At 36.6% G+C, this 11591-nt stretch overlaps 2 protein-coding genes across 2 annotated transcripts; both read left to right on the plus strand.

Moving 5' to 3' along the window:
- The first annotated feature begins 629 nt into the window (after positions 1-629).
- On the plus strand, positions 630-2689 carry LOC104776698 (3-ketoacyl-CoA synthase 5). Its single transcript, XM_010500806.3, has 2 exons — positions 630-1864; positions 2054-2689. The coding sequence occupies exons 1-2, from the start codon at positions 835-837 to the stop codon at positions 2500-2502; spliced, it is 1479 nt and encodes a 492-aa protein (XP_010499108.2). The 5' UTR covers positions 630-834; the 3' UTR covers positions 2503-2689.
- Positions 2690-6812: 4123 nt separating this feature from the next.
- On the plus strand, positions 6813-8770 carry LOC104776699 (zinc finger protein CONSTANS-LIKE 16). Its single transcript, XM_087502702.1, has 2 exons — positions 6813-8193; positions 8294-8770. Exons 1-2 carry the CDS (start codon positions 7195-7197, stop codon positions 8552-8554), a joined length of 1260 nt encoding a protein of 419 aa, XP_087358828.1. The 5' UTR covers positions 6813-7194; the 3' UTR covers positions 8555-8770.
- The last annotated feature ends 2821 nt before the right edge of the window (positions 8771-11591 follow it).

Below are 11591 nucleotides of genomic sequence, written 5' to 3' on the forward strand. Positions count from 1 at the left end.
TGCTTCTTGAACAGGAACAGATCTCCGAACAGGAACTAGCCTCAGACAGGAATTGATCACGAACACGGATAGATTCTCGGTCAGGAACCGATCGCCGAGCAGTAGCCGACCACGAACACGGACGGAAGTTGATCGCCGAGGTTGGACGAACAAGGACCTTTTGTGCGGCGGCGGTTTAGGGTTTTTTAGGGTTTTTAGGAACTTTTTCTCAGTTGGACTTTTAGGGCTATCGTGCTGATAACGTGTTGTAAACTAGAGAAACTCGAAAGAGGTTTTCTATTGTCTTTTTCTTATTGATTCAATGGAACATTACATATATATAGTCAAGGGCAAAGCCCAATTACATTAAGAAACATAAACCGACATAGACTAAGAAGATAGCCGATAGGCCTTATGATCTTGGACGTACATGGGCCGAGTATGAACCGTGTATGGGCCGGTTATGGATATCCACCGTCCATCGTTTTACAACAAGTCACACATAGTCTCTAGCTTTTTCTCTCTTTTTAGTTTTTTACGTATTCTTTCTAGGCTCGATGAGATGAATTAAAAGAGCAAAGGTGGGTAAAAGTCTTACCGCCCATAATCAATTGCTCCATAAATGACGTTTGTCTGGCCACAACTGGAACAAAAGAAAAAAAAAAAAGCAAAACTAAATAGAAAGACGAAGCGAGAGAAAAAGAGCGTTGAGTGGCATGAGAGTTTGAGTCCTAACATTAACTCCTCTCATCTGCCCAACTTTCCTCTGTTTCTACTTTATATTACAACCCTGTTCTCTCTTTCCTGTCTCCCTCCAAACCTCATCATAGCTATACCAAGAAGACTCTTTCCAAAATGTCTGATATCTCGAGCTCCGTGAAGCTTAAATATGTAAAACTCGGTTACCAATATCTAGTCAACCACTTCCTCACTCTCCTTTTGATTCCATTCATAGCAACCGTCGCCATTGAGCTTCTCCGAATGGGTTCCCAAGAGATTTTCACTGTCTTGTACTCACTCCACTTCGAGGTTCTTCATATCCTTTGTTCCTCTTTTCTTATTATCTTCGTTTCAACCGTTTACTTCATGTCCAAGCCACGCACCGTCTACCTTGTAGACTACTCTTGCTACAAGCCTCCCGTCACGTGCCGTGTCCCGTTCTCTTCGTTCATGGAACACTCTCGCCTCATCCTCAAAGACAATCCCAAGAGCGTCGAGTTCCAAATGAGAATCCTCGAGCGATCAGGTCTAGGAGAAGAGACTTGTCTCCCTCCAGCTATTCATTACCTCCCTCCAGCTCCAACCATGGAAGCCGCAAGAAACGAGGCCCAAATGGTTATCTTCACAGCCATGGAAGATCTCTTCAAGAAAACAGGTCTTAAACCTAAAGACATCGACATCCTCATTGTTAACTGCTCTTTATTCTCACCAACGCCTTCTCTCTCCGCTATGATTATCAATAAGTACAAGCTCAGAAGTAACATCAAAAGCTATAACCTTTCTGGTATGGGATGCAGTGCCGGCCTTATCTCCGTTGATGTAGCCCGTGACCTGTTACAAGTCCATCCTAACTCCAACGCAGTCATAATTAGCACTGAGATCATTACTCCTAATTACTACAAGGGTAATGAGAGAGCCATGTTGCTCCCAAATTGCCTATTCCGCATGGGAGGCGCCGCCGTTCTCCTCTCTAACCGCAGATCCGACAGGTGGCGAGCTAAGTACAAGCTCTGTCACCTTGTCAGGACTCACCAGGGTGCTGATGACAAGGCGTACTACTGTGTTATGGAGGAGGAAGATAAGGAAGGTAACGTTGGGATCAACTTGTCTAAAGATCTTATGACAATCGCCGGAGAAGCCTTGAAGGCTAACATCACTACCATAGGTAACTAACAATACTATATCGTATAACTTAATTTATTCTATATATGAATCATGACCCTAATGCTTGGATTAGTTCAAACTTCAAACTCAATGCGTTTACATGAAAAATAAAATATAAAATCATTTTTGTTTTAAATAAAATATTTTTACAAAATGCTAAACATAATGGGAAGAAATTTTTCTTAATTAGGTCCTCTGGTTCTACCCGCATCGGAGCAGCTTCTCTTCCTCTCATCTCTTATTGGACGTAAGATATTCAATCCAAAGTGGAAGCCGTACATACCAGACTTCAAGCAGGCCTTCGAGCATTTCTGCATCCACGCAGGAGGAAGAGCAGTGATCGACGAGCTGCAAAAGAGTCTGCAGCTGTCAGGAGAACACGTGGAGGCTTCGAGGATGACACTACATAGGTTTGGTAACACGTCGTCCTCTTCATTGTGGTACGAGCTTAGCTACATAGAGGCTCAAGGGAGGATGAAGAGAAACGATAGGGTTTGGCAGATCGCATTCGGAAGTGGATTCAAGTGTAACTCCGCTGTGTGGAAATGTATCCGTACGATCAAGACACCAACGGATGGACCATGGTCAGATTGTATCGAACGATACCCTGTCTTTATCCCTGAAGTTGTCAAACTATGAATATAAATAGTTTCTAAACAGGTATCGGAAACTAAAGAAAAAAAAAATAGCAAACAGATACGACGAATCAATTCATATCTGCGTTTACTTTTTCATTTTGAGAGTTTTTTTTATTTATTTTTCTTTTTAGTTTTCAATGATGTGAGTTGTGATTTATCAAATACTACGATTTTATTGCGGTGACAAAGACTATGAAACAAACGGAACAGAGGAAGCAGATTTTAAAGTTTTTTTTTTTTTTTTTTTCCGATTTTAAAGTATTTGGAGTTGTCACAAAATATAAAAAGTGTCTTTGAGATTGACCAACAAGGGATTTGTAATCAATATGGGTGTAGCGAGGCCATGTGGTCATACACAGTTGACATAATTGAAAGCTTACTTAAATCCTAGTTGACTTTACGCACGAGAGTTCTGATGAGAACCTTAAAAGTAAATCGTTTTCTATTTTAACTCTGTTTTGGTTTTGAACATATCCCTATTTTTTTTCTTTTTTCTTACAAACTTGTGACTGTGTGTGGTACACGAATGCAACAGGTTAAATGAGCTCAATCCTAAAAAAAAAAAATACTACTACATCACATTCAAATTTAAGTCATAGAATCCAAAATAGAAGAACGAAAACTGAAAGTGGAGAACTTTTAAGTCAGGAGTACCCTCTTCAGGTTAGCCAAATTTTTACTACACAAAGAATAAAGGTCTAATTTGTAAGTTTAGACCTTTATTTCATTTGTTTTCAATTAAAAAAAAAAGTTTATGAGCAGCAATTTCGCTGCCTATGTAACCCACAAAGTTACGTATATATTTTAAATGAAATGTTGTTTAGGTTTCAAGAAAATTTTAGTTATGCTAAATTAGCATTGCTAATGCATTCCCTATATGACTGTATACTTACATCGTATCATTAGTTCAATGTAGAGTTGATATAATTTCTCCAACATTCTTGATTTTTTCTCCACCAACTCTCATTATTTGATGGAAAGCAAAACTGGCATATGAAATTAGTCCATTGTTTAGGACAGACATGAACTAACATGGAATTGTCTTCCCTAAAAAACGTTGAATGAAAGTTGTAGGAAAGCGTAAGAGAAATACGGTGTCAGTCTCACACCATAATTTAGAGTGGGATAGGCAACTTGCAACAGGCTTTGGGCGGTTCTTTAAATTTTGTAATAACTAAAAAGCAGCAATTTGTTGTTACGTAGTCGTAGTCTATGCTTGTGGTTCATGCTTTTACTCTATCTACCGAATTCTTTTATTTTAGTTTCTGCAGCTGCTTATTACCCCCATGCCCATTCCTGTATGAATCTGGTAAATAAATTTATCAAAAACTTTGTATGGAAGGTAATCCGTGAAATTTAACGGTGACGTACGTACAACTATTTTTTTTTCTTTCTAAAACTTCGTATTTTTAAAGTTCCGTAAATTTCAATGAATCGAATACAAAAAAATAAAGAAAAATTAAAAAAAATTATGTGGGTTATACGAATAAAACTCACATAACTAAATTTGACCGGGAAATCAAAAGAGACGGTTTAAAGTGAAAAAAACGGATTTCTTTATTCATAATGAGCGACTTAGAGATTCCAAGAACCGCTTGGGTGATTTGCAAGTTAGGATTCTCTAGAATAATTGAGCCCAAGGATTTAATGTGTGTCTTCTAAGGTGTCGTGCATAGGGGATGAGCTCCTCCTTTTATATCTTCCCTTGTCGTTATTTCATTATTTATACATCATATTAAATCTATAAACTTAAATAATGAAATAACTACATATCAAAAGGAGGTCCATATATATTTGTAGAAACGCTTCGTCTCCTTTAATTACAGTGACTTTTTGTTAGTTACCAATATATGAAGCACTAGTCTAAGCTAAGATGAACTCTAGCCGCTTTAATCATCATAAATTTGTCTTAAGACTTTGAAAGTGTGCAGAGCGTTTCATTTCACGTATAGCAACGCACCAAAACATATAGTAGGTCATGTTATTACGTCCATCACTCACTATCGAGTACCAAACCGGTATATGTTAATTGTTATTAATGTTATTATGTATTTGTAACCCCAATTAAAACTTCAATTGGGGTTACAAATACTTAACGGACAAGGCTTAAAATAAGGGCCTTGTATATGTTTCTTTCACAGAACTCTAGCCGCTTGTATCATCGATTAAAACGAACAATCGAACCAAAAGTGAGGTCTACAGTTCCCCTAAGAAATCGTACAACTCTCGTGGGCTTAAAATAAGGGCCTTGTATATGTTTCTTTCACATTATGGAGCTTCTACTAAAAGTCTAAAATTTATAAAGTAAATTTCGTTTCAAGAGTTCTTGTATAAGCCTCTAAAATGTAACACGATGAGTCATCCCTTATCTTTAGGAAATTGTAACGATTTTGAATAAACCATATGTGTACTGTAATCTGTTTGCTTCTCTCCTTGAGAAGAACCTCGTGAACATGAAATGAATTGTATGGATAGTACTTGCGATATGATGAAAAGTCCTGATGTTACATCCTTTATTAAAAAAATAAAAAAATGAATTATGTGGACATTAATGATTTTATATGAATGATTATCTACAAGAGATACACTCGATAAATAAGGGCACATCCGATTAAATTGCTATTTGGAAGTTAATGAATATTTACGAAATTTTACTAACATATTGTTTAAATAAAAGGGAATTATATCAGGTGTAAAGTGTAATATAATTAGACGAAAACGGATAGACGTCCTATTTCCCCCGAGAGCTATGACATCGTATTGGATCTACCTAGAACTTCAACCTCTATGTCTTTCCGAATCAATAGTTGTAATCCTATTTCTCCACAAATTTGAATTTAATCAGTTTATGAACTAAACCAATAAAAAACCACTTTAACCAGTATGAAATCAGTTTCGTTTGATTTAGAGAGTTTTATAATAAAAAACTAACAAAATAAAAATAAAAAATAAAAATAAAAATTGAAATGACAATGGTTCGTCCCCTTCTCCGTCTTCTTCACTCTTCCCCTTCTTATTCCATTCCAGATTTTTTTTTTAAAATGAGCTGAAGATTCAAATCCTATCAAAAATCTAAAGTATTCGACATTTCAAAGTTTCATACTCAAATGAAAAAAGAAAATCAAACAAATTGTACATGAATTCTCCAATTCCCAGAACATATGAGGGAATTAGATGGGAAAAAAAAACAGAGATATAACCGGACACATATTAGACAGAGCCCGACTAAATTCTCTAACCACCGCCGGGACATCAGTTTTAATGGCGAGCTGAGCAAATCCGTGTACCCAAGATTCGTAGCTTGCCTTCTTCGACTTAAGATATTTTTCTTTGACATAACTTTGATCTGGAAAATTCGGTTGTAGATCGGGAAGAAGATGACTGTGATCGATCTTCTAACAGGAGTTGACTCCATCTGGGATATGTGGGGTTGTCTCGATTCAGGTTTAATCAAAGCCCTAGAAGATCCGATTATGAAGCAGACAAAGCGAAGATGAGGAATAAGAAAAAGAGAGAACTACTGCAAAATTGATCTATAGCCACTGTCATCGGAGCCGACATCACCAGTCACCAACAATGGAAGAGAGAAAGCCAAAGAAAGAAGGGAGGAAGAAGAAGACCATCGTGTTCCTTTTTTTTTTTTTTTTTTTTTAATTATTCAATCTATTAATTAATTATTAATTTAATTGTTCTGAGTTTATATTAGGTTTAATCCGGTTTAATGTTTTTGTTAGTTGGTTGGAAAAATTATAAACCAACAATAAACCATATAAATCCGTATTAATGGGGAAATAGACGTAAACTTTGAAATCAAGGGAGAAATAGAAATAAAACTATCGATTCGAGGTGAAATAGGATTAGAACTATTGATTCAGGGAGACATAGGAAGAGGTTGAAGTTCTGGGTATATCTAGTACGATGTCATAGTTCTTGGAGGGGAAATAGGACGTCTATCCGATGAAAACATTCAGAAATTACATGTCTGAATGTAAAAATAGTAAGCAAAATTAGTGTTTTATTTTGTCACCAAATTAAATGGGCTTAAGGATTAATTAGTGCATGGTTCATATGATGCCGAGCTAAATTAGTATTAATCTATTAGAAGCATAGGGAATACTATATACATGCAGTCTTTATAGAAAAATTGGTAGACGAGAAAGAAAGTAAAAAAAAAAAAAGACAAAACAGAAATCATTGCTACCCAAAAAGAAAGAAATAAAAAAATCCACAAAAAAAGAAAGATAAAAAAAAATGCGAATAGAGAAAAATAAATAACGAGGGATTGGGCAAGGAAAGCGACAAGATGGACCACACTAGAAATCCATTGGATAAAGAATCTGACCAATTAAAACACTATTACGAGGATCATCTTCTGAACTCAACCAATCACAAATCAGATAAGGCCTCAACGTGGGGTCTTAACCGAAGACATAAACACCCAAAAAGTGCATAAAATAATTTTTATAACTTCAAAAATCCACTGACACAAAAGAGTACGCACTTCTTCCGGGACATCCTCTTCAATCTCAAACACTCACTGCCCAAATCCTTCTAGGACGACGACACACACAAAAAAAAAAAAGTCTTACTTGTAACGCAGAGCAATAATAGATTTCAATTATTGAAACTGTTCTGTCGAAATCAAAGCTCTCGTGCTCTTGTCGTTGATGTTGGTTTTACAGTTTGTAAGAAGATGAAAAGTTTGGCGAATGCTGTTGGAGCGAAGACGGCGAGGGCTTGCGATAGCTGCGTGAAGAGACGGGCACGGTGGTACTGCGCGGCCGACGATGCTTTTCTCTGTCAATCTTGCGACAGTTTGGTCCACTCAGCAAACCCTCTCGCTCGCCGGCACGAGAGGGTCCGTTTGAAGACGGCCAGCCCGGCGGCCGTAAAGCATAGCAACCACTCGTCATCAGCTTCTCCTCCACACGAAGCCGCCACTTGGCATCACGGGTTCACTCGTAAAGCTCGGACGCCACGTGGCTCAGGTAAGAAGAACAATTTGTCGATTTTTCATGACTTGGTTCCGGAGATTAGTGTTGAGGATCAGACCGACAGCTATGAGCTAGAAGAGCAGCTGATCTGTCAAGTGCCTGTTCTCGATCCGTTGGTGGCTGAACAATTCTTGAACGACGTCGTCGCGCCGAAGATCGAGTTTCCTATGATAAGTGTGATGATCGATGAGGAGGAAGACAACGCTGAGAGTTGTCTTAATGGTTTTTTCCCAACCGACATGGAGCTTGAGGAGTTCGCTGCTGACGTGGAGACTCTGCTCGGTCGCGGGTTAGACACTGAGTCTTACGCCATGGAGGACCTAGGGTTTTCTAATACAGAGATGTTCAAAGTCGAAAAAGACGAGATTGAAGAAGAAGAAGTAGAAGAAAAGAAAGCCATAGACATGGAAATATTCGATGATGATGATCGGAAAGACGTGGATGGAACGGTACCGTTTGAGCTAAGTTTTGATTACGAGTCGTCACACAAGACATCCGAAGAAGAGGTAATGAAGAATGTTGAAAGTAGTGGTGAATGCGTTGTTAAGGTGAAGGAGGAAGAAGAGAAGAATGTTCTGATGCTGAGACTAAACTACGACTCGGTTATATCTACTTGGGGAGGCCAAGGTCCACCGTGGACTTCGGGAGAGCCACCGGAACTAGACATAGACATTAGCAGTTGGCCACCTGTTTCCATGGTATGTTATACATATATATATTCATTACTCTTTAGGATTCCATTTCTTTCCTCCGGTGATAGCTAGTGAGTTTTATCTAATTTTGAATTGTGTGTTTTAGGGAGAATTTGGGGGAGATCAAAGTCATCAGAAGCAGTACGTTGGTGGATGTTTACCATCAAGTGGGTTTGGAGATGGAGGTAGAGAAGCTAGGGTTTCGAGGTACAGAGAGAAGAGGAGGACAAGGTTGTTTTCTAAGAAGATAAGGTACGAGGTACGTAAACTGAATGCGGAGAAAAGACCACGCATGAAAGGAAGATTCGTTAAGAGAGCCGCGCTCACTGCTGCTGCTGCAAATTCACCATTAGGTGTTAACTACTGAATTGTGAATGTACTCGCGTTATATCTCACTTTACATATTTTAGTGAGTTTTTTTCTTCTGCAACGACAGAAGTTAATTTGGCACTTAATTGTGCTTCGCGGCTTGGTTTATGTACATAGAAGTGACCAATAATGTGACTTTTCTTGTATTATAAATATAGCACTGATGTATATATTTGGTAATAAGAATGTGCAAAGGCATTTTGATTGTTGAAAATACTCTAGTTAAACATGCTTATGACCTCTCAATTCCTAATTTGAACGAACATAACTTCTCAAACCAAAATTAACCGATTACTCTTCTCAAACCGTTACTCGTATATAGAAGAAGTGAAGAACAAAGCGAATCAAAAGTAAGCCGGTAACATGTTTAAGGTCTATATACCAAACTAAACCACACAAACTATAGACCAAGACTCATATATTTTAATTTGAAATATATCAAAGATTTACTATTAAAATATTTACTTATATTTTGGTTACCCAAAATTAACCCGAAGTCAAAAAAAAAGTTTGTGGACCGATCCGAAATATTTGAGTCTAATTTGTAAATGTAAATTATGTTCCGTACAAAAAAAAATACTAACAAACCACACGAAACTAGTTGATCATCCTTAAAAACTTTACAATAATAATAGTTAAACAGATTCTCAAAAAAAAAATTGGAGCGTCTATTATAGTCTTAAAAGAATCAGAATTAGGATTTCATAATAAAATGTGGCTTGACAGCCAATTATAAGAAGCACAATGAACAAGTTAACCGTGAATCGTCGTTGTCCTTGCCAACTGATGTAGCATTTTTTTCTGTATAGTCCAAATTCCTTTTTAATTTCTATCTAAGATGAAAAATGGCTACTAACTACCACACAAGCGTATATTGGATTTGGATTAAATATCTATCGGCGTTAATATCATCATATCATTATCAGTGACCCGTTAATAATTTATATCTGTGGTACATAAGATATGTTAATTTTGGTGGTGCTAAATTTTTTGGTAAGATGGATAATTTCAAAAAAGTTTTGTTTGGAAGTGCTATATAATATGGTTACCTAAAGCTACTACGTAGAACAGGTAAATAAAGTATAGGTAATACATTAAATAGAGTTGTGAGAAATCTTTTTGTCTTTGTCGTCGTAAGTGATTAAAAAGTCCAATTCATAGAAAGACAGGACACAACTAAAAGATGTAGAAGTCACATCGTAGGATGTTGTTATGTAGCATGAGAGTTGGGTCCGGACGAAGGAGCCCAGAGAGAGACTGAGAGACATTGGCCTCATAAGTTAATCACATCCAACCTTCGATTTGCCGCTTCTTCTATTACAGTTACCGGATTAGATCCAATGAAAGATAAAATGTATGTACGTACTTAGTTATTTTTTTTGGGTCAACCTGTACGTACTTAGTTATAAAAGTATTACATTGACGAATATAATATTTAAAAGAAATTATCATACTTTTGGTTTTCTCCTTTATCTTTTTTTTTCCCCCAAATATATTACATTGCGTTTACAAAGGCACCTAGTAAAATTTGGAAAGACTTCTTAAGATTAAAGAAGTGTCTTCCTAATTGACAAGAACAAGAACGAACCCTACTTGTTGTTTCCACTTCCCACTTGGGAAAAATGATAGAACCGAGATAGACAAATAAGGGGTAAAGGGCCATTTCATATCCGTACACCTTCCAAAAGTGTGAATTGCTGTCTGTACAAATTAAGAGTGTCAATTTAGATATGTACTCTAATACATTTCAAATCTCATATCTGTACTCACAAAATTGAGCCAATTGCACAGTCCACGTTAACGGATTTAAGTCAACCGTTAGAGATGCTGACTCAGAATCCACATGTGTATTGACGTGCCATCGAAAATGCAAAACGACGTCGTTTTGTTATCTTCCCAAAAAAAATATCAAAAATCCACATCCGGTGGTTCGAACTCAAGACCTCACACGTGTTTAGCATAGGATGTAACCAGTTGATCCCACAACAATTCTCGATAGTATCCTACAAATTTATTCATATAAACATAAGGTGGCATCCATCGAAATCGAAAAAGATTGTGAGAAATCCATACTCTCGTGGGTCGAACCTGCATGCTTAGATATAAGTAGCATAGGACATAACCAGTTGATCCCACAACAACACTCGATAATATCACACAAAAGTATCTTTATAATATCTTCTCCAGATTGCAGCTCTATCCTAATTGATATTTCAATTAAAAACGTCTTTTGTTACTTTATTATTATTATTTTATTAGGTCTAGTAGTATTAATTAATCGATAAATAAATAAGTAGAATTATTTTAACTTAATATCTTAGGAACATAATTTTGCATAATATAATCATTAAATATATTTTCAAATAAAAATAAAATGATTGGAACTCTTTTTTCTAGACATTAAATTGATTACTACTATGAATAAGAATAGTGAAAGTACGAGAACAGTTACAAATTTAATTAAAAAGAAGGTATGAATTGAATGCGATGGCACTTTGTAAACAAAATCCTTATTTAAGTACTCAACAATATTCAAAGTAGAGCAATACTCGATAATATCATATAAATTTGTAGATAACTATCGAGAATTGTTGTGGGAATTACTGGTTACGTTCTATGCTAATTATATCTAAGCACGCGGGTTTGACCCACGGGAGTGTTGATTTCCCACAATTTTTTTCGATTTCGATGGATGCCATCTTAGGTTTATATGCTAATTATATCTAACTATCTAAGCATGCGGGTTCGACCCACGAGAGTGTGGATTTCTCACAATTTTTTTCGATTTTGATGGATACCACCTTAGGTTTATATGAATAAATTTGTAGGATACTATTGAGAATTGTTATGGGATCAACTGGTTACGTCCTATGCTAAACACATGTGAGGTCTTGAGTTTGAATCACCAGATGTGGATTTTTGATATTTTTTTTGGAAGAAAACATAACAAAACGACGTCGTTTTGCATTTTCGATGGCACGTCAGTACACATGTGGATTTTGAATCAGCATCTCTAACGGTTGACTTAAATCTGT

This window comes from Camelina sativa, chromosome 3, assembly GCF_030686135.1.
Source record: "Camelina sativa cultivar CO46 ecotype springtype chromosome 3, ASM3068613v1".
Lineage (NCBI taxonomy): Eukaryota > Viridiplantae > Streptophyta > Magnoliopsida > Brassicales > Brassicaceae > Camelina > Camelina sativa.

Bases quoted from the DNA above. Each gene is read 5' to 3' on its own strand.
- LOC104776698 (XM_010500806.3), top strand. From the start codon at position 835: ATGTCTGATATCTCGAGCTCCGTGAAGCTTAAATATGTAAAACTCGGT. The intron at 1,865-2,053 runs GTAACTAACAAT...TTTCTTAATTAG, and splicing joins GGCTAACATCACTACCATAG to GTCCTCTGGTTCTACCCGCA.
- LOC104776699 (XM_087502702.1), top strand. From the start codon at position 7,195: ATGAAAAGTTTGGCGAATGCTGTTGGAGCGAAGACGGCGAGGGCTTGC. The intron at 8,194-8,293 runs GTATGTTATACA...TGTGTGTTTTAG, and splicing joins GTTGGCCACCTGTTTCCATG to GGAGAATTTGGGGGAGATCA.